This window comes from Plenodomus lingam, assembly GCF_022343315.1.
Source record: "Plenodomus lingam strain CAN1 chromosome Unknown contig_1, whole genome shotgun sequence".
Taxonomy (NCBI): Eukaryota; Fungi; Ascomycota; class Dothideomycetes; order Pleosporales; family Leptosphaeriaceae; genus Plenodomus; species Plenodomus lingam.
Genome location: NW_027093927.1, coordinates 654145 through 675498, shown reverse-complemented (window position 1 = coordinate 675498; position 21354 = coordinate 654145). Strand labels below are relative to the sequence as shown.

Genomic DNA, 21354 nt, shown 5'->3' with positions numbered 1-21354 from the left:
TTTTGCATGTTCATTGGGTGGTTTTTATCTTATTTTTCCTGTCCTGTGTAATTCACATTCTTTCTCAAGACCAACCTCTCGTCCCAGTCAACTGCCCCCTCTTGTGGCACGCTCGTGTGTCTTGTCGATATTAACTTACCACTAACACAGTTCCCGGCCAGCGATCCCTGACCGAGCCTCGTCAGCAGCGGCCACCTATTCCAATCCAAACTTTGATATCCGCGGCGCCATTTCATCCATCAATATAACACCGCGTCCCTTGAAATAGCCACCACGCCTATTTTGCCCACTTCACCACCATCGTCTGGATCGCTGATGCGATAGCGACAGCGACAGCGCTTCTTCACCCCTCTCCCTTGGTGTGACGATTCGATACGCGGCCACCATGGCCTCGACATATTCTACGCCGCGGTGGCGGACGGCGCTCCTAGGCGGCTTCCTGACGACGTTACCGTGGCTTTCCAGCGGCATGGCGGGAAAGACGCAGGCTGACTACTTCATCAAAAGCCTTCCCGGCGCGCCCGAGCCCTTGTTGAAGATGCATGCAGGGTCAGTCAGGGTCCAGAGGCTGCCAGTGCGTGCGACGGGACTAACACGGCCAACAGACACATTGAAGTCGACGCAGAGCATAACGGCAACCTCTTCTTCTGGCACTACGAGAATCGTCACATTGCCGACCGCCAGCGGACCGTGCTTTGGCTGAATGGCGGGCCGGGCTGCTCGTCCATGGACGGCGCGTTGATGGAGGTTGGGCCGTACAGGGTGCAGGCGGATGGAAGTCTACATTACAACAACGGCTCGTGGGATGAGTTTGCGAATTTACTATTCGTCGACCAGCCAGTGGGAACAGGCTTCAGCTATGTCAACACCGACAGCTATCTCACCGAGCTCGACCAAATGGCCAACCACATGGTCATCTTCCTGGAAAAGTGGTTTGGTCTGTTCCCAGAGTACGAACACGACGATGTGAGTAGGCTGAGATTCTATTTGTCTTGCACGCTGAGGCTGACGACAAACTAGTTGTATATTGCGGGTGAATCGTACGCTGGACAACACATTCCATATATTGCCCGCGCAATCGTAAAGCGGAACAAGGAGCAAGGCAAGACCCCATGGGCACTCAAGGGCTTGCTCATTGGAAATGGCTGGATCTCGCCCGTCGACCAATACCTTTCTTACATCCCTTATGCCTACCAAAATGGCCTCATGAAGGCAGACTCGGACATGGCGAAACGCGTTGAAAACCAACAGAGAATCTGCATCAAAAAGCTCGAAGACGGTGGCATGGACGCGGTCGACACCAATGACTGCGAACAAATCATGGTCAACATTCTCGAGGAGACCAAGGACAGAAAAGCCGACCGCATGAACCAGTGCGTGAACATGTACGACATTCGCCTGCGAGACGACGCGTCCTGCGGAATGAACTGGCCCCCGGATCTTGCGTCGGTCACCCCCTACCTACGCCGTCCGGATGTCATTCAAGCACTTCACATCAACCCAGATAAGAAGACAGGCTGGCAGGAGTGCAATGGAGCTGTCTCTGGACACTTCCGCGCGAAAAAGAGTGAACCCTCTGTCAGATTTCTGCCTGAGCTCATCCCAGAAGTCCCCACTCTGCTCTTCTCCGGGGACAAGGATTTCATCTGCAATCACATTGGCACAGAAGAAATGATCAAGAACATGCAGTGGAGCGGTGGAAAGGGCTTCGAAGTCACCCCGGGTGTCTGGGCGCCCAAGCAAGATTGGACGTTTGAGGGAGAAGCGGCAGGATCATGGCAGGAGGCGCGGAACCTCACGTATGTGGTCTTCTACAACTCCAGCCACATGGTTCCATTCGATTATCCAAGACGTACACGCGACATGCTGGATCGCTTCATGGGCGTTGATATCGAGCAGATTGGCGGCGTTCCCTCTGACAGCCGCATCGATGGCGAGAAGGGCCCCCTGACCAGCGTGGGCGACCACCCAAATTCTACAAGGGCCGAGGAGGACAAGGCTACCGATGTCAAGCAAGCCGAATGGAAGGCCTACTACCGCTCCGGCCAGGTCGCTCTCGTCGTTGTCGTCATCGTCGCCGCCCTGTGGGGTATCTTCCTCTGGCGCAGTCGTCGTCGCCACACCAAGACGGCCTACCAAGGTGACGACGGCGACGAGGGCCGCGAATCCCTCCTCACCGGCATGGGTCTCGACAACTTCCGGCGCAAAGAGCGCAGGTCCGACTTAGAAGCCGCCGACTTTGACGAGCGCGAGCTCGACGATTTAGACGGCGCGTCCAAGAAGCCGGGAAACGGCTACGCGAGCCTGGGCTCCGAGAAGGAGAGACAGTCGCACAACGACTCGACGTTTTCGCTTGGCGGCGACAGCGATGATGAGGCAGGGTCGAGTGATGGGCCGAAGAGGAAGGGGGGCTCGTCGTGAACCTTGGAAACGGATGTTTTTTCTTTTAGAGCGCTTTGTATCATACACATGGGAAAGAATACGGTGTTGTCCATAGATGTGAACATGAAGGCAAGGGCAAGGGCGGGGGCATGACAAAACAAGGCAAGGCATTAGCAGTGTCGTTTGGACTTGTACACAATATTCATCTATCTATCTATCTATTTATCTACATCTATTCTCACGAACAATTCAGCAATATGCAGCCTACATGCTCTACCGGTACACCACGCATTCGCAAACACACCAACACCACCCCTTGACTTTTCCTGCTCTTCCCAGTCCGACACCCCCCCCGATAGCGTTAGTTTTCACTAGTGCCGTCATCGATGGTTGTTTTGCTCGACCCGGTCTACCTTTGCAATGTGCTAGCTTAGGCTACTTAGTAGGTGGCACAGTCGCGGTGGCCTGCATCACGTGAATGCGGGACTAGCGCGTTCTTCGCCGGGCGCGTCACCAGGCGTCTAGTCCACCTACCTCTTGGCCTGGCCCGAGGCGGACACTCTACTCTACTCTACTCGATGGGAATACTGTATTGAGGGAGTTTGAACATGCCTGCGTAAGTCCCTAGGTTTTGAAAGCTGATATCGCTCGGCTCTGCAGCGCGTCGAGAGCCCGTCTGTGGTCCCTTCTCACTAACAGGAACCCCATTGCAGGCCAGGCGACCAATACGTAGGCGGCCACGTCAAGAACCCGTTTGAAGAACGCGTCGTCAGCGGCTTCACGGCGAGCGAAATCGCAACTCTACAGAGCAGACTGAATAAGCAACTCGGGCCCGAGTACATCTCCCAGCGACCGGGCAATGGCGGCGGCAAGGTGGCGTATCTCGAGGGGAACAAGGCTATCGCCCTGGCCAACGAGGTGTTTGGCTTCAATGGCTGGTCGAGCTCGTTGGGCCAGGTGCAGATTGATTATGTGAGGCCGGTCTGGATTTGGTTGGAGTTGTGGGCAGAGTGTGCTAATGGGTGTAGGTGGATGAGCTTCAGAATGGAAAGGTTAGTTTGGGGTTGTCGATTGTTGTGAGGATTACGCTGAAGGATGGGACGTATCATGAGGTAAATCCAAGTTGTTTTTGAGGTGTTTTGTGTTGCTGACAGCCGCATAGGATATTGGCTACGGCTCGATAGAGAACGGCAAAGGCAAGGCGGCATCCTTTGAAAAGGCAAAGAAAGAGGCGGCTACAGACGGACTCAAGCGAGCGCTGCGTACCTTTGGCAACGTGCTTGGAAACTGTCTATATGACAAGCAATACCTCAAGAAGGTTCAGTCGATGAACGTCAAGCCCATCAAGTTTCAAGAAGACAACTTGTACCGGCATACGGACTTTGCCCCACCACCACCTGCTGCTGCGCCAGAAGATCAAGCATTGGTCAAACGCGAGCCGGAAAAGTCACCTGTACGGCCGAATCAAGTCTTGAGGACGCGGACCGACCACCTGAATGAATCATTCTCGGCCGACTTTGATGATGAGACGGATGAGAATTTGTTTGACGGCGTGGATGTTGCACAGGAGAACGAAGGAAAGGCTTCGTTTGAGTCTACATCGGCAACAGAATCTGCAGTGCCCAAGGCTATTGCCGCAGCCAGACCGAATGGTACATCTTCGGCTCGTACCTCACCTACACGTAACACTGGACCTCCTCGCCAGCCTCCACAACGACCGCCGATGGCCCAAGCAGGGAGAGGTCAAGCACCACCACAACATCATCAAAATTCAGGGCCGAGACGGCCAGCTCAGCCCATGCAGAATCAACGGCAACCGCAGACTCCTGGTCAACAGAACCCACATCGGCCTGCTCAGGGACGTGGCCAAATGCCTCCACCTGCAGGCGAGAATGCAGTTCCTCCCAGAGTACCAGTCCAACAAAGCAATGCCCAACATCCACCTCAAAACCAACCTCTCCGACCCACCCCTCCTCAGGCACAACAAGGGACGAATCAAAATCGGCCAGCACCACCTGCGCAAGGCCCCAACACCCCCGTAGCGAACTCGACAAACAACACCGCCCGGCCCCCCGTAGGCTTCGCAACCGCCCGCGCCGCCGAACTCATTCAAAAATCCGAGACAACACCCGCACACGTCCACGCCTTCAATCCAAAAGTCGAATCCCCAATCCCAAAGGACAAACGCACCCCCGGCGTCGATTCCAACCGCAGCGCCCCCATCAAGCGTGAAGCCGTTGGCGTAGCACCTGCGCCTGCACCTCCTCCCGGCCCCCCTGCCGCTTCCAGCAGTGCACGCCCCGGTCCTGGGAATGCCAGTGCCAACGGGAGTGGCCCCGGCCCCGTCACCACCTTCCAGCGCGCCAACGCCAATATAGTCAACCCCCATCTCGACGCCAACCGTCGCATCGGCGCTCCCAGCTACGCAGTCAGTCCCAGCGCGCATCGCGGCGCCTACAAACCCCCTAGTTTTTCCTCGCATCTTGCTCCCCTTCCTCTTCCTCCTCCTCCTACTTCTACTTGGGCTCTTGCGGGCGCCAAGAGACCTGCGCTGCAGGACGTTAGTAATCAGACTGCGCGTGGGCAGGCTGGGGTGGCTGGGGCGGTGGCTGAGGGGCCGGAGGTTAAGAGGAGGCGTGTTGAGGGGGAGGGGGAGGGGGAGAATGGGACAGATGGGGTGGCTGTTTAGGGAGATGGATGGGGAAAGTAGAAAGGGAGAGGGAATGCATGGTCTTATGGTTAGCGATGATGTCTGTTACTTTTTCTTTTGGACGGGGGTTAGGGAGGGCTTTGTTTGGTGTGTGGGTGTTTGGTGTCTTTTTCACCTTTTTTTTTCCCCTTTTCTTCGGGTTTTCATGTTGAAGATGGGTTCGTTGGTAGGGCATGAGGTGGTAGATGCTATGCCATGCGAAGATGTGCTATCCTGCCACCCTATGCTATGCCCACTTCCCCCCAAACCTTCCTCCAGACCTTCCTCCAGACCTTCCTCCAGACCTTCCTCCAGACCTTCCTCCAGACCTCCCGACCCTCCTCTCCGCCTACCAACGGCAATCATGCAGAAAACAAACAGCGCTGGGTATTTCTGACGCGAAGATGCGGCAATCTTGGACATGGGATACACCAGGCCCCCAGCAGACGAGAAGAAATTAAAATCCATCAAAGCAGTCGAGGACCGGTACATGTCCGAGCTTGTCCTTGGAAAATATTTGGAAAATATTTTTGCTACCTTGTTACACTCTTGTAAACTACCCACCCCCATCCCCCCCTTTTCCTTGAATAATGTATCCGTCCTATCCTATCCTATCCTATCCTATCCTATCCTATCCTATCCCACACGCACAATACATACGGTGACAATGCAATGCAATGCAATGCAATGCCGATTTTTCTCTCTGCTAAGCACGATGTTCACGTGCTTGTGTTTGTGTTTGTGCTCGTGCTTGTGCTTGTGCTTGTGCTTGTGCATGTGTCTGCAACCCCCTACATCTCGAACAGCGCGTCGAGTTAGTACCACGCTCAAGGCTTCTCATCTCGATGCTGTTGAAATCTGGGATTTCTGGAATCTCTGGGCTCTTTTGCTGCGCTGACATGACTCGCGATCATGGTACCGTGTTGGTGCTGTGCGCAGGGTAGGTACCTAATGTACCGGTACCCTGAGGCAGTGTACCCTGAGGCAATGTACCCCGAGGCAATGTACCCCGAGGCACCCGATGTTTTTTTTAAAAAAATAATTCAAATACAAAGCACCTGGCTCCAAAGAGCGTGACGGTTTGAAAGACTGGTTTGTGCTTGGGATGATGGCATGGGTTGCGTGGGGTGAGAGTGGGATGGGTGTTATATGTGTGGGATTTCGGGAGTGTTGGGTTGGGATTGGGGGGTTGGGAGGTAGTGTGTCTGGCTGTGTGTTTTTCTGTGTTTGTGTGTGTGTGTGTGTGTGGGCCAGGAGCACGGTTTACGTTGTGCTATGCTGGAGCGCATGTTCTCTGCTCATGCGTACCCGCCTTGTTCCTACGTGAACCCTCCCTAGTCACGTCCTTCCTACCCACCCTCACCCACCCTTCCTTCTCACCCTCACCCACCCTTCCTTCTCACCCTCACCCACCCTTCCTTCTCACCCTCACCCACCCTTCCTACCCACCCACCATCACTCACCCCAGCCAACCTACCTCTTCTTCCCCCCCGGCCTCGGCTTACACTCATCCCCAATAATAGGATGCAACTTGATCTTGATCGGATACGCCGCATTATTCCCCGCATACCCCTTGCTCCAATCATAACTAACCGCATACGCAAAGATATTGCCGTCGCGGGAAAACGCAGTGGCGGTGATGGAGCCGCCGACCTCGGGGTAGCCCTTGAGCCGGTGTTTGGCGTCCTTGTCCCAAAAGTGAAAGGTGCCGTCTGAGCCGGCGGTGCTGAAGGTGCCGTGGATCGGGTGGAAGGCAATGGAGTTTACCGAGAAGACTTTGGCTATGTCGCGTTGGGTTGGGTCGGCTTGGCGGTGGCATTTGAAGGAGAAGTTTAGGCTGGGTGGTGGGGGGGGAAGGGGTTAGTTTGGGTGGGGAGGAATGAGGGTCTGTCGGGGGAGACGTACCTTGTGTCTTTTTCCTCGACGTATTGGATTGCGCAGCGTCCTTCGATGGAGCCGACGGCGAAGCCACTGGCGTCTGAGAAGCAGCTTACGACGCGCGTCTGCCATTTCAGCGGGCTGGTGATGGTCTTGTAAATCGTCGTCGGGTTGCTGAGGTTGACCATGTGGATGTGGCGTTCGGCCGTCGCGATGACGAGCAGCTGGTCCTTGATATCCATGCTGTAGACACGCTCTGTCGCGTTGAGCGTGCCTACTGGCTCCGCGCCCTGCAGATCCCAAAATTTGACCGTCTTGTCCCATGACCCGGTGGCGACGTAGTCTTTGCCGCCGGTTTGGAACCAGCGTACGGATTTGATGGCTTCGGCGTGCGCTTTGGCTTGTTGGGCTTGGATTTGCCCACTTGCGGGCGCGGTGCGGAAATCGACAATGTTGAGCATTCCCGTGGAGTCGCCGGCTGCGAGGCGTGCGCCGTCCTGGGGTGTGTTCGTTAGTACATCTGTCTTCTGTCCAGACCGCACATGTAGTGATCTGGAGAACCTTCGCAACTCACCTTTGACCATCCTAGGCCGAGAACGTAGCCTTGACACTCAAATACCCATTTTCCCTGCGCGCCCTGTTGGTTGATTTCATAGACGTACACTTTCTTGTCCCAGCTGCCGACGGCGAGGAAATCGGCGGTGGGCGAGAATGCGAGGTCTGAGATGCTGTCGCTGGGCAGTTGGTCGCGGGCTACTTCGACATCTTTGCTGGTGTCGCCCGTGGTCGAGCTTGACGCTGCTGTCGCGCTCGCTTGGCCAAATAGCGCCATTGTGTATGTGTGTGTGATGTTATTTCCTCCTCTTGACCGTGGCGTTTGGCGTCGTTGTCGCCGATTTGTTGGAGCTCCACTCTGCGGCGTGCTTTGTTTGTGAAGCGGCCGAAAAGTGGTGAGGAGAGGGTCAATACGCGCTCGAATGGCAGTGATGAGAATGAAGGATAGCCTTCTGCGTGTTGTAAGAAGGATCGAGCAGTTATGCGACCAGTCCTTCACCTTTAATGCTTCACCTCTTTCGACGCGCCTGTAAAGCAAACCCACGGCCGACTAACTGTTAGTTGGGTAGACGTCCAAGCTTTCCAGGCACCCTTGCAGGCACCATCCCCATCCCAGCCTAGTGTTGCCTAAACCACCCACCGGCCAAACCATGCTCCGTCTCCCGAAGTTCATAGGTAGAAAAGTTTCACAGCCAGCCACCTCCCCCCTTCTCCAACGTTCCCCGCTCAAAGAATCGCAACGAAGCACACACACAGAGCGCATGCCCTCCCTCGGGAGCTGCGTCTCCTCGTCGTTCCAAGAACAGCTTTGGGAGAAAGTCCCCGGACATCCGGTTCTTCGCAATCGGCATTTTCAGCAACGAACCGCCATAGAAGCGCGGCTTCCATTACCGCTTACGATGCTCTTCACCGTCTTTGCGCCGCCTGTACTCTTGTGCTGCGCTTCGCCGATGCTGTGGGTCGAGGGGACTGGCACCTGGACGATGATATGAGTCCGCTGGTTTCCATGGCCTGCATGCGGAGGTGTTGTTTTGGTTCTGGAGGAGGACGGAGATTGTCGTGGATGGTGTCAGGTATGGGAGGTCTTTTCGTCCAGTTTATGGTTATGCGATTGCCCTGTTTGCGCTCTGTTATGGGGTGTAAAGGGGGTAACTCAATGGGGCTTATTCTTGATGCGAGGAACGTTCACTTCAAACACCATTTTTCGGATCTGATGGGTAGGCATACTTGGGTACCTTGCCATTCGTGGTTGGGCACACCGTGTATGGGCTATTCGTGTGCGGTCGAACGCGCCAGATTCATATATACCCGTCGGATGGTTCACATGATGATCAACACAGAAATAGAGTCAAGCACTGAGGCCGTCTGAATCCCAAAGTGGTAGGATAGCCGCTGCTGAATTTTCTACAATTCTATCTGATTGAACCTGGTGGCTTGGACAGTTTTACTCTCATTCCAATACCAAAATGCATTCGTCGTCGATGTTTCTTTGGTGTCATGGTATCGTCTTCATGTGTTCTTGCACCTGATTTTATAAACTTTCCTTCAAGTGTGCCTCTTTGACTCTTTGATTAAGCTTCATCTCCAAGGACGAACTTCTTGACCTCCTCATATGCCTTGTCCAGATCATCGTTGACCACAATCTTGTCATGCGGTGCCTCTCCACTGTGCGCAAATTCCATCTCCACCCTCGCCTGGTTCAGTCTCTTGACAATGGCCTCCTCCTTGTCCGTCGCCCGGCTCCGCAACCTCTTCTCCAGGACCTCCATCGATGGCGGCGACAAGAACAAGAACCGTGGGCGGGGGAAGGTGGGGTGGTTCGCAACCTGTTTAACGCCCTACAGTGACCACAATCAGTCTCCGTCTCCCATTGCCAGACAGCCACAGGGAGTAGCAATAGCAGAATTGAACACAGCAAGCCAATAAAAGATAATCCCAAAACATACCTCCATCTCAATGTCCAGAATACACACCCGCCCCTTCTCTGCAATATCATTCACCGCCTGAATACTCGTCCCATAGCAATTCCCCCCAAACTGCGCATGCTCCACAAACCCCTTCTTGTCCACCAGCTGCTGGAATTCCTCTTTTGTCACAAAGTAGTACTCCACGCCATTCTTCTCCGTGCCCCGCGGTGCGCGCGTCGTGTGCGAGATGCTGAAGCCGAATTTGTCGGGGTACTCAGCGAAGAGGCGGGACAGGATTGTGGATTTCCCGGCGCCGCTGGGGCCGGAGATTACGATGGGGGTGTGTTTTTGGAGGGCGGCGGAGGTGGAGGAGGGGGTGGCCATTTTGGAGAGCGTGATGGTGGTGATGTTGCGGGTGGGGACTTGGGAGAATGTGGTGGGTGTGAGGCGGGGGGGGGGGTTGTAAGGTGCGGAATGTGTGAGAACAGTGAGATTGCGGGGTAAGCAGCTGTGTGTGTATGGCACGGAGATGGGGTTGCTTGAGAGCCTGCGAAATACACGAGGTGCTTCTCGCAATTATCAATGGCATCGAGGGGTTGAATGGTTGGTTTGCGATGCAATGTGATTGGCGGTCACAAGTAAGGGTCTCTCTCGAGTAGAGTACCAGGTGGAATGGCGGGGCTCAAAGTGGGATGGCGGAACGGCGTGACATCGCGTTTGGAGATGCGCGTGTATCCTGACCTCATCGAGCTTGGGACTCTCCAAACTTCCCCACATTCAAAGAATTGAGCGGTTTTCACACATGATATTGTAGCTTCAACACGTCTCTTCCACCCCCCTCTTGACCAGCAGCTTCACCGCTTCCAACACACCCACACATCATGGCAAGTCACTCACATTCACAGTTACAGGTATGATGTCAGACTAACACAACAAAAAAGTCCAAACAATACCTCACCCTTCACACCGTCGACGCCGCTCACCCCAACGCAAGCGACATCTTCGCCCTAGCGCCCACCCCAACTCAACTCCTCTCGGCCTCTGGCTCAAGCACAATCAACATCTACGACACCACCAATCCCGAGTTCCCCGTCGTGCAAAAACTAGAAAATGCACATCCACTGGGCATACACCACCTGGTTACTGCGCGGGAGGCAAGGCGCGCTGCAAGTGCAGGGTTCGAGGGCAAAGTCAAGATATGGAGTCAGAATGAAGAGGGCGTTTGGGGGTTAGACGGAGAGATTGTTGGTGGGTATGCCTTTGGCTTTCTTTGCGTTGTGTTGAGAAGTTGGTAAAGCGGTTGGATCACTAACTTCGAGTCAGATCAGAATAAGCCTGGTGAGATCTGGGCGATTGCTCTGAGTGCGGATGGACAATATCTGGCGAGTAGCAGTATAAACGGCAAAATCAATGTTTGGAGTACGAGTAAAGCAGAGGGTATGCCGCGGATACGCGAGTATGAGACGAAAGGTAGCTTTGGGCTCTGCGTCGATCTGGTACGTTTTGTCATTTTCTATCAACACAGCTTCTGGTTGTCAACTTCGTTTACGTTGACCGAGAGTCCTTGAAAGGTATTCTAACAGAAAATTAGAGTCGAAATGGCAGCTTCACAGCATCAGGCCACGAGAACGGATCCATCTACGTCTTCAACAACGAGAGCGGCCGTCTCGTACATTCATTAGCAGGCCTCGTTCACCCTGTCCGTAGCGTCGCATTCTCCCCAGCATCGTCGCTATTAGCAGCCGGTGGTGACGCTCGCATAACCGCACTATACGACGTCAAGTCTGGCGAGCAAGTTGCCAACTTCACAGGCCATGGTGGATGGGTACTCACCCTCGACTGGAGTGACACTGGCGAGTATCTATTGTCTGGGTGAATTTATACATCCTTTGCCACTGTACCTGTCATATGACTGACAATGCAATAGATCCCACGACTCAAAAGCCAAGGTCTGGCGCATCGAGACAAGAACCTGTGTGGCCACCCATGCCCATGGCGATAAACCGCTCTGGACGGCCAAGTGGTTGCCCAAAGCGCCAGCCAAGAGCGAAATGTTTGCGCTGGGTGGTGGTAATAATTCCATTAGCTTTTACCGCGAAGCTGCGGGTTGAGTGGCGCGTGATGCTGACACGGCAGTTCATCTGTTCATGGTCGCTGGGATGGACGTGTCATCCTATTCGTGGTATAGATGAAAGATCTAGGTAGTTTATCCTAGATGGCGGCTGTTGCTGACAGTACCAACAAGGAAATTCTAGTATAATGCAAAAATACTATCCCGATTTAGTAAGAAGGAGCACTTGCATCCCCTTTGTGGTATGTACTATCTAGAAATCGCTCGTGAACACTTGATATTAGACATTCATCATTGGCCAACTCATACCAACAATCCCCTCCCTCTTCCACATAATCTCAACAACACGGTCTTGAGGGGGGTTGGTTTGGTTTGGGTAAGATCAATTTCTACAAATCCAATAGCAGCTGGAACTTTACGCACTGCAACGATCTCGGTAATGCCAATGTATCAAGTACAATGTGGGTTTATCGGCTGTTTTTTCCCAATTCAAAGCTCACGCTAGTGAACGAACTAACGTTGCTATGTAGGCGGTTTTGTTCCAAACTTACAAACATCACATTATACACTTCTCTTTTCAATCGTCTCTAATCATCAAATCAAATTGAAATGCCCAAATTCTTAGTGATGACGCAATACTCAGATTGTATCGTAATCAGAGGGGCAAACTAACCAGGAACCCATGTAAATGCAGGGGTTGCGCCGGTTTGACAAAGCCTTCGCAACACCACGGATGTCTAGTCTCAATAACCCACCGTGATTTTGAAACCATGGTAAAAGATGGTTCCGCGCCGCACCTGCTCCTTGTTCATCAACCTGCGCCCGCGTTAGTGCTGGACCACGCTGGCACCGTCATCGCTGTCAACGATGGCAGTCTCCGCCTGATCTCCCCCCTACGTCAGAATGCTGCTCATGTCACAGAAAGCGCCTTGATTGGCAAGAACATTGCTGATATTAGTCTTTTCCCACTCCCTGGAGTTTCCCCCGTTTTCTGGACTTGGAACGACATTTTGGCTGCTGCAGTCGACGCTGGCAAAGTGATTGATGACGCTTGGCAAGAGGATGACAGGCAAACACCTCGAATTGGTACGGTAGAAGCTTACCAAGACAGCGAAAACTTCTGGGATGAGGAAGCTGAACGACAGGCAATCATCGAAACGTATGTTTACGTTCCACGTTATGCTGGCGGTACAGTTGAAGCTACTGCGAAAGATGAGCCAAGCGAACCCAGTGTGATCAGAGCCCGTGCAACTATACGGTGGTATCCGTCCCAGGACAATGGGTCACATCTGATCGTATTGCATCGGACAACCCTGCCGTATGGAACAGCGCCTACATCGCCAGCAGCTGTCAAGGCTGCACAACACAATTACCAAAACCTTGTGATAACGCCTCCATCATCCACGACCCCCACTGGCCAGCGGTCTTCAAGCCATACGCCGTACTTTGGTCTTGACTTGTCAGAACCTGATACGACGGACATCGCTTCTGCTATCATTCCACATATCGTGGCCACCTTGGATACCGACGGTAAAGCCATCAAACTGTCGAGATCGTGGTATCTTTTTTCTGGAATGACCGAAGAGCAGAGCCTGGGTGACGGGTGGATTTCGGCCATGCACGCAGAGGATGTGACTGAAATGACCAAAGCATGGGCCAATGTGGTCGAACACGGCCTCTCTCACTGGACACACCAAGCCAGGTATAGAAGAGCTGTAGACGGTACATACTGCTGGTTCTTGATCCGCGCGGAGCCTCACAGAGATGGCAGTGGAAAAATACTCCGTTGGTATGCCTCGATGATGGATATTCATGAATGGGTTGTGGCTCGACTCAAGGCAGACATACGACGTCAATCGATCATTACACTTTTCGCACAGACCGATGTGATGCTCTGGGGAATCGACAAATCCAATCAAATGTATATTTGTGAGGGTAGACTCAAATGGGACCCGAACCGTGTTGTGAAACTTCTGGAATCCGCGCTTCGCGAGCAACAGGCAAGCCGAGACGATTCAACCGAGAATACAGTCCGCAATGCAGATCAAGAGTTGGTTCATACGATTCAGAGGGTGCTGAAAGGACGTGGATTTAGCCCCGTCGTCGAGCATTGGGAAGATGATCGCTACTTTCGAACTCGCTTTGTCGCTGAGCATGTGCCTCCGGGTATTGACGCAAGTACTACAAGCGAGGACGTGGTGCAAGCTGCCTTAGCACTTACCTTTGATATCACAGAAGAGAAGGCTCGCTCAATACTGCTCACGGAGAACAAACAACTCATCGCGAAGGAGAAGGCTGCTCTTGATGCGAGTAACTTGAAGAGTAGATTTCTTGCCAATGTAAGCTTTGCCTGAACGAACTTGATTCTGTTTACTAACATTGCTAGATGTCGCATGAAATCCGCACTCCAATATCGGGTATCATCGGACTCAGCGAACACCTGTCCGACTGTGGTCTCAACGAAGAACAGCTAGAGTTCAGCAATTCCATTGAAGAAAGCGCAAAGTTTCTTCTCACTCTAGTCAATGACGTCCTGGATTTCAGCAAGATGGAGTCAGGGCACATGGATGTCGAATCGATTCCCTTCTCGCCCCTAAAGATTATCAGCGATACCTTGATTCCGCTGCGGCTCCAGGCCAAGGAACGAGGTCTCGCGCTGACATTTGACTGCAAATTGGAACCAGGCGCAATGTTCCTCGGCGATCCATGGAGACTACGACAAATCCTCACCAACTTGATTGGAAACAGTCTCAAGTTTACACAGCAAGGCCAAATTGATCTGAGCGTACGGAGTGCTGACTTGAAGGACAGTACGATGGTTCTGCATTTTGCCGTGCACGACACTGGCATGGGCATCACCGAGGAAGTCCTGGATGGTCTCTTCACGCCCTTTAGCCAGGCCGACGGCTCCACAGCCAGACTGTACGGCGGTACGGGTCTTGGCCTTGCAATATGTAAGCAGCTAGTCGAGCTCATGGGAGGCCAAATCTCATTGGCGTCGACCTGGGGACAGGGCACAACCGCAACCTGCAAGATCCCATTCAAAGTCTACCCCGGCTCAAACGACGACCTGATAACCACGGCTACACCAACCGGCCGCCTGAGGTCACAAAATTCAGAAACAGCCGTCGATCCCAAGACATCTCACTTCCAAAGCTCTTCCACCTCCACTTCCAACAACCCCAGCACCAACCCTCCAAACCTCACCCTAAAGAACCACATCCTCCTCGTAGAAGACAACCCAATAAACCGCAAAGTCATCTCCCTCGCCCTCCAAAAACTCGGCTACATCGTCACCGCCGTCTGCGACGGCCAACAAGCCCTCGACTACCTCTGCACCTCGTCGCCACACCCGCCCCCCCACGCCCTCCTCATGGACTGCATGATGCCCAACGTCGACGGCTACCAGGCTACCCGCCGCATTCGCACTGACGAAACCCTGTTTTCCGAGTCGGTGCGCCGGTTGCCGATTATCGCGCTCACGGCGAGTGCGATTAAGGGCGATCGCGAGAAGTGCTTCGAGGCGGGGTTTGATGATTTTTTGACCAAGCCGGCGGCGAGGGATGATTTGAAGAGGACGCTTTTGAGGTGGTTGGGTGGGGGGAGGCGGGGGGGTGGGTGAGGGAGTCGGGATTGGTTGGTTGGTTGGGAGGGTTGATGTTTGATGGTGGTTGAGTGTGGAAGGGGAGGGGGGTTGCGTGGATATGTTGTGATTTGACCATTGGGAATAGAATACCCATGTAATGCGTGCACACTTGAACTGAATAACATACCAATCATGAAATCCCAATCCTTGTAAAAAGCCAGCCAACGCTGCACGGCACCAAACTACAACCCACCACATAAACCCACAAGCACAGCAACAAACCGCAAAATTGCTCGACACCGCTATAACTCGATTGAAAACCCTTGTATTTAATTTTTCGCATGCCGCCTCATCCACGCAAATGGAATACCCAAAATATACAAGGAGAAGAAGAAAGAAAAATATACCACTAAGCACTACCTATCCCAAAGTGAACAACCCACACCTGGATAGCATTCTCCAAAATCCATCATCACACTACAACACCACACCCTCACCGCACACGCACACCAGCCGGATACGACGCAGACCCAGATCCCGACCCCGACTCCGGAGCCGGCGTAGGCATAGGCTTAGCCACAGTCTTGAACCCCTCCTTACCCTGCCCGATACCCCAATCAAACTTCCCATTCGCAAAGTCGCCCCAAGGCTTAGGAGCAGGACGACCACCGGGGCGAGCCCGACCGGGCCAGAAGCCAGTGGGGCGAGGACGGCCCCAACCGACGCCGGGAGCAATGGGTGTGAATTGGCTACCGGGGGCGCCGGTGCCGGTGGGGAAGGGGAAGGCTGGGTAGTCTGGGGTACCGGTACCGGCGGGGAAAGGGGGGTAGTTGTTGTCGATTGGGAAGGGGGGACGGGCGCTGTTCATTGGTGTGTCGGGTTCGTCTTCGCAGTCTTCGTCGGGGGAGGGGGAGGGGGAGGGAGAGGGTTGGGTTGGCGATGGGGTTTGGTCGTTTTCATCGTCGCAGAGTTGGTCGTCGCCGTCGGGGGTGGTGGGGGTGTTGCCTGAAGGGGGTGTGGGCTGGGATGGGAGAGAGGGTCTTGGGGCGGCGGGGTTTTGTCCTCCTATTCCTGGGCCTTTTGTTCCTGGGTTCGCGAGCTCAAAGTCTGGGAGTGGCGACTCTTGGGCGGCGGGTTGGGGGGCAGGTTGGCCGGCTGGGGCAGGCTGGTTAGCTGGGGCGGGTTGGTTGGCCGGAGCAGGAACGTTTTCTGCGGCAGGGACATTTCCTGAGCTTGGGTCATTCGCCTTGGGGGGCATAGAACCAGCGGAAGCAGGAGCCTTGGCGGGGGCAGGAGATTTAGCGGGAGAAGGGGAGCCAGCAGAAGGGGAAGATTTGGCAGGAGCTTCAGGAGTAGAAGGAGTAGAAGAGCCAGCACCGTTGCTCATACAGGCAAAGCTAATCTCCTTGACGGGGGTAGGGTTACGGACGGGACCATCGAGCTTCCAGTCCATGTCAACGTATGGCCAGCAAATGCGTCCATCAGGCATGGTAACCATGTCACCTGCAACGAAAACATTCATAGACTTGAGGGGCTCGCCGACCTTCTTGCCGTCCTTGACGAGCTGGAAGTAGGAGCCGGTAAAGGCACCCATGCAGCCCATGGCATCGTATGGGCAAGTAGGGTTGGCAATCTCTTCCCAGGTGACAAGAGCGCTGGTGCCATCGAAGGTAGCTACGTGGGCGTTTGAGCAGTCGGCAGATCCCTGGGTGATCCAGTTGACTTGGGAGTCACCGTCACCACCGAGCTGAGAAGTAGCCTGCTCACCAACAAGAGTCTTCTTGTCGGAGAAGTTGGCAATGGCGACGTTGCGGTTGACGGTGCGGTTCACCGACTTGGTGTAGCCTTCGCCCATCCAGTCGTTGGTAGTGAGGTCCTTGGCGCCACGAGACACCCAGGTGAAGATGTAAGATTCGCTGTTGATGAAGCGGGCCATTCCACTGTAGGAGCCGCTCATTCCGCCCATGGCCTCGTTTCCAGCACCGTTCTGAACGTGCTCGTTGGAAACCTTGACGCCAGCCTTGCTCATGCCAGTGCCGCCAGTGTTCAGCCAGATGGCGCCTTGGTCCTCGCTGCAGAGACTGGCAAAGGGAACAGAGTCGTGAGCCTCAAAAGCAATACCGGTGTTGTGCGAGCAGCCCCAGCTGGAGCTCGCGCCCTCGATCTTCTTGAGAGCGCCCTTGTTGTCGACATACTGGATGGCATCACCAAAGTGACCCTTGCCAGAGCCCGAGTAGGCAGTGACAACGAAGTAAGCTCCATACATGCCAGCCTCTTCAGAGTAGGCAAGGTCGCCGTTCAAGTCGGGAGATGCCAAAGCACCCATGTCACCAACATTGTCGGGCCCTCCGAGGTATGTCTTGAAGGTTTGCTTACCGCCAGTGTAGCGGTAGAGAACTGGCACTGGGATGTTGTCGGGGGGTGCATTGGCGGTGCCAGAAGGCATGACCTCGTTGGTCAGGAGCGCAAAGCCATCGTTGTGTGCGACCAAACCACCAGCCTCCTTTCCACCTTTGACAGTAACAGTTTCACCAACAGCAGTAAAGGTGGAGGGATCGACTTGCTGAATGTGCACATCGGTACCGGAAGCGTCGAGGTAGGCAAGGTAGGCCGACTTTCCATCTGGGGAGAGAGCACAGGGTGAGCGCGTGTGGTGAGGAAATTGAGTCCAGTACGATTCCTTGACAGGAATAAAGGACGCCGAGAGTTTTAGACTTCCAACATAAGTTTTGAGGTTACTCTCTGAAAGTTGAGCAACAACGGCGCCTGCAAGCAGGGCCAGAACAAGAGACTTGGGCAACATGTTGCAGTAACTGCTGCAAACGTTTGAAAGAGTGACTGAAAAGAATGAACGACCAGCGAACCAAAGGAGAGGATCAAAGTCAAATGTGCAATAAAGAATGAATGTATCTTCCAAAGATCATGAAGCAGTACGGATTGACATCGGCTTTGTCAAAGTCTATATACTGTGCCTGTACCATGAAACATTCCATCTGCGCAGAGGCCACAAGCCTGGACCGGACAAACAAGCCTAACAAAGCTCATCTCGGGGTACTCGTATGGCTGGAATTGCGGGGTGTGAGGCCCACCTGTAGGGCAAATCCACAGACGAGACTGGCTGACCTGTCGTGAGGCACCGAAGGTAAGATGACATTACGATATTAAGGGTGTTTCGGATTGTTTCGTCCAAGGCGGCACTAGCGGGATGTCGCTGGCCAATCACGTGACCAATCCTTCTCGTCCGATCTAGAACATGGACCGTGGTGGACCGTGAGGCGATTATATGAGCATCATCTCCCGTTCCTCAAGGTTTCGGACGGCTTCGTTGCCAGTGGCAAACGTTCCCAGCCGTTCCCAGGCCTGGGGATTTCGCGGCGAAATGCCCAACACGAGTCCAAGGACAACATCATCATGTCTGCCGATACTCATGCACGTTACAGGCGCTCTAAATGGTTGCGGGGTATCGCCAGGTAATGCCCGTCTTACGGTGCATTGTTCCTCGCCCACTGCCGGCTCGACCTTGGCTTCACAGAGGATGCAGTCGTGTAAGATGCTCATCGAACTGGTACCCTGGACGAAGAGCGTGTATTTCCAAGCACCGTCGGCCAGGTCGGAGCTCAAAGTGGCAGAAAATGTGGGACCCCGCAATGTAAGTGATGCGGATGTCACTGAACCAAGGATGTTCAATCCTGACGGGACGATCGAAACCGATCCGGCCACCATGGTAGGGCTGAAAGTTTCAACCTCCGTCTCGTTTAGTGTCGTGTAGCCTATAGGAGTATCGAGACCAGCCCATGACCAAGACGGTGCTCGCCATGCCTCAGGCGCAAAGATGTTGGAGCCAGAGGGCAACCCATGCCACAGAAGATCCAGCGCTAGGTTGCCTCTCCAAAGGCCTGCGAGATAGTCCGAATGCGTCGCTTTCCTGATCTTACTTGCGATACCCGATATAGCGGGCAGCTTGTCGCTCGCGACGGTGAGGTTGCGCGCAGAATACTGCTCAACAATGCGCTGCCATGCTTGCCAGATTGTGTGAGCCTTTTTGCTTGCCACAGCTCTGGGAATGAGTGCCGGGGTGGTCGGGTACGCTTTGCGCTCTGGCATGCACTCGCAACGATAGGAAGTCTTACACTCGAACAGCAATTCCGTCTCCGTGTAGTGTACAATCCTGGTACTGAGTACGTGTTCTTGAAGAGCCCATGCGCGAGATGTGAGCGGCCCCACCGGCTTTGCAGGACCACCAGTGGGAGAGTGACTTGGATGGTGATCTAATACTCTCCTCGCTCGCAGAGCTAGTTCCTTCTTTGTCGTATTCTCATATGGTATCTTCACGGGCTTTCGTCTTTGTGCAAGGCATCTCGTGCCACCGTCCCCTGAATTGGTCGCGGAAATGGTGATGTAGCTATTCTGGTAGATACTGCCCATTCTCGACGACTCGGTTTCCCAATCTCTCACGCTGTCTTGGATGATACACAGTGAGTCGATCCATATATAACGGAGACCTAGCTGTCGGGTGATGACAATCGCATCCTGGAACAAGGGTGGCAGGGTTTCAAACGCAACATTGGTCGCAAGCTTTCGCCAATTGGTCTTTGTCGTCTTGAGCAGAGAGGAGCTGCCCCAACAGTGCGAGAGGGTAGCGTATTGGAAGCTTCTCCCCTGCGTATCTATCAGACGAATTGGTGACGACACGCGGCCAACGTCAAGAAGTCGCTTGGGAGCAGTCGCAGTCGACTCGCGATTCGATCGACATGCGGTGTGCTTGGGATTTGCAAGACAACCTTGTATGCACCGGCGTATAAAGTTGAAAGAATCATCAGAGCCCGAGTCTGTTGGTATGTGGTGGGCTGTACCGAGTGTGGGCCATGGCCTACGAGATGCTGGACATAGTCAGAGTGTGGTGCAGATTCAAGATGGCAAAACGATGACAACTTTGATGTCTAGTGGGATGCCGCAAGTGCCAGTATGATCTGCACATGTCGATATCTTTTTCCAGAAACAACATTCGCAAAGGCCACGAGGTCATGTGAGGGGCAATAGAAACGCACCACCCACCAGAGCCAGCATACATCTCCACAATCTCATTCTTCCAGCGCTCGCCATCCACACTGATTCTCACCGTCCCCTTCTCCCTGATCTCGACATGAACTCTAACCCGAGCGCCCCTCCAACTCTCCGAGAAAGCATCGAGCGCCAAAACCAAGGCTACGCAGAATCTACAACCGCCTTTGCCAACATCTTTCGTCCTGGCCAAACGCAAAGCATCGACAACGAGATTCAGACTCGCACGCGGCTCTCTTCTAGCCTCGGTTTCATACACCGAACCCCGATGGTTCCGCGGGTCCAGGTTATTGCACGTGCTGCATCGCTTACGCTGCGACGTCGATGTTGACGAGGACGTGCTGCGTGTACCTGTACCTGTACCGGTACCGGTCGGGCGTCGCAATGATTTTGGCAGCGGCATTGCAATGTCAGAAAACACGGACAATGGAGTGTTGGGACGCGGGTCAATGCATATCGAGGATATGCGAGGTGAGATGTTGAAACATGAGATCGGAATCAGGGTGACCGAAGGCCAGGGATATGGCAGCGACCCGTTGCGCTAACTTGCCCAAGAGTGTCGGTCCTTCGACTAGTGTGCTGCTTAATGTGAAACCAGAGGCGCAGATCACTCACCACGGGCTCATACTCTCTTACCTGAGAGTCATCGATTGCGAACGCAAATCACCGTGTCACGGGTTATTCGTGACGTTATTGGGAGATGCCGTTCACTACAAAGTACCGGTTCGATATACCATATGTGTCTGAAGCAGATCCTTGCCCAGACCCTTCATCAACATATCAGCAGTGGTGTTCCCGCCCCCATCTCAGCCACTCATACCGGTATGCTTCACTGGTCACTACGCGCTATGGATGCAGCCGCACAACGCCACTGCTTCCACACTGCCTTTGCAGCTTTCAATTTCTACCGAGCTCAAACCTTGCCACAAAAACAATAAGGGCTTCGCACGCCAGCAAGAATCAGAATATCCTCGTAGACTTTGGAGGCATAATAACCTCCAACTCCCTAAAACCCCCGAAACCCCTCCCCCTCTACCCTTCCCCCTTCCCCTCTCCCTCTCCTCTCCAACCCTCCACCCCAGATTCCCCATCCTACAACAGCATTATCATTATCATCCATGGTAAACACTGGCACACGGTAGCGGGCTTGTTCTAGGTTGGGGGTAGGTTGGGATAGCGTAGATAGGGGGGATCTTGGGGAATCTTGGGGGCAGGGGATGTTGAC

At 53.9% G+C, this 21354-nt stretch overlaps 10 protein-coding genes across 10 annotated transcripts; 5 read left to right on the top strand and 5 right to left on the bottom strand.

Annotated features, from left to right (window-relative positions):
• Positions 1-385: 385 nt before the first annotated feature.
• KEX1 (Cell death protease) lies at positions 386-2635 on the top strand (the record flags this gene model as incomplete). Its single annotated transcript, XM_003835327.2, has 3 exons — positions 386-549; positions 606-966; positions 1021-2635. The coding sequence occupies 3 exons, from the start codon at positions 386-388 to the stop codon at positions 2419-2421; spliced, it is 1926 nt and encodes a 641-aa protein (XP_003835375.2). The 3' UTR covers positions 2422-2635.
• A 355-nt stretch (positions 2636-2990) lies between these two features.
• IAQ61_000211 (uncharacterized protein) lies at positions 2991-5071 on the top strand (the record flags this gene model as incomplete). The annotated part of the gene is made up of 4 exons (XM_003835326.1): positions 2991-2998; positions 3096-3354; positions 3411-3494; positions 3545-5071. The coding sequence occupies 4 exons, from the start codon at positions 2991-2993 to the stop codon at positions 5069-5071; spliced, it is 1878 nt and encodes a 625-aa protein (XP_003835374.1).
• Positions 5072-5203: 132 nt separating this feature from the next.
• On the bottom strand, positions 5204-5563 carry IAQ61_000210 (uncharacterized protein; the record flags this gene model as incomplete). Its single annotated transcript, XM_066094572.1, has 1 exon — positions 5204-5563. One exon carries the CDS (start codon positions 5561-5563, stop codon positions 5204-5206), a length of 360 nt encoding a protein of 119 aa, XP_065955425.1.
• Positions 5564-6520: 957 nt separating this feature from the next.
• Positions 6521-8044, bottom strand: IAQ61_000209 (uncharacterized protein). The gene is made up of 3 exons (XM_003835325.2): positions 7524-8044; positions 6977-7446; positions 6521-6908 (listed from the first exon to the last, which is right to left on the bottom strand). The coding sequence occupies exons 1-3, from the start codon at positions 7779-7781 to the stop codon at positions 6545-6547; spliced, it is 1092 nt and encodes a 363-aa protein (XP_003835373.1). The 5' UTR covers positions 7782-8044; the 3' UTR covers positions 6521-6544.
• A 221-nt stretch (positions 8045-8265) lies between these two features.
• On the top strand, positions 8266-8496 carry IAQ61_000208 (uncharacterized protein; the record flags this gene model as incomplete). Its single annotated transcript, XM_003835324.2, has 1 exon — positions 8266-8496. One exon carries the CDS (start codon positions 8266-8268, stop codon positions 8494-8496), a length of 231 nt encoding a protein of 76 aa, XP_003835372.2.
• Positions 8497-9075: 579 nt separating this feature from the next.
• On the bottom strand, positions 9076-9795 carry IAQ61_000207 (uncharacterized protein; the record flags this gene model as incomplete). Its single annotated transcript, XM_003835323.2, has 2 exons — positions 9076-9342; positions 9451-9795. 2 exons carry the CDS (start codon positions 9793-9795, stop codon positions 9076-9078), a joined length of 612 nt encoding a protein of 203 aa, XP_003835371.1.
• Positions 9796-10292: 497 nt separating this feature from the next.
• IAQ61_000206 (uncharacterized protein) lies at positions 10293-11522 on the top strand (the record flags this gene model as incomplete). Its single annotated transcript, XM_066094571.1, has 5 exons — positions 10293-10295; positions 10353-10659; positions 10735-10907; positions 11003-11283; positions 11339-11522. The coding sequence occupies 5 exons, from the start codon at positions 10293-10295 to the stop codon at positions 11520-11522; spliced, it is 948 nt and encodes a 315-aa protein (XP_065955424.1).
• Positions 11523-12209: 687 nt separating this feature from the next.
• Positions 12210-15104, top strand: IAQ61_000205 (uncharacterized protein; the record flags this gene model as incomplete). Its single annotated transcript, XM_003835321.2, has 2 exons — positions 12210-13821; positions 13869-15104. Exons 1-2 carry the CDS (start codon positions 12253-12255, stop codon positions 15102-15104), a joined length of 2805 nt encoding a protein of 934 aa, XP_003835369.2. The 5' UTR covers positions 12210-12252.
• Positions 15105-15561: 457 nt separating this feature from the next.
• Positions 15562-17871, bottom strand: IAQ61_000204 (uncharacterized protein; the record flags this gene model as incomplete). Its single annotated transcript, XM_003835320.2, has 1 exon — positions 15562-17871. The coding sequence occupies one exon, from the start codon at positions 17869-17871 to the stop codon at positions 15562-15564; it is 2310 nt and encodes a 769-aa protein (XP_003835368.2).
• Positions 17872-18005: 134 nt separating this feature from the next.
• On the bottom strand, positions 18006-21303 carry IAQ61_000203 (uncharacterized protein). Its single transcript, XM_003835319.2, has 2 exons — positions 20124-21303; positions 18006-19948 (listed from the first exon to the last, which is right to left on the bottom strand). The coding sequence occupies exons 1-2, from the start codon at positions 20530-20532 to the stop codon at positions 18348-18350; spliced, it is 2010 nt and encodes a 669-aa protein (XP_003835367.2). The 5' UTR covers positions 20533-21303; the 3' UTR covers positions 18006-18347.
• Between the last annotated feature and the right edge of the window lie 51 nt (positions 21304-21354).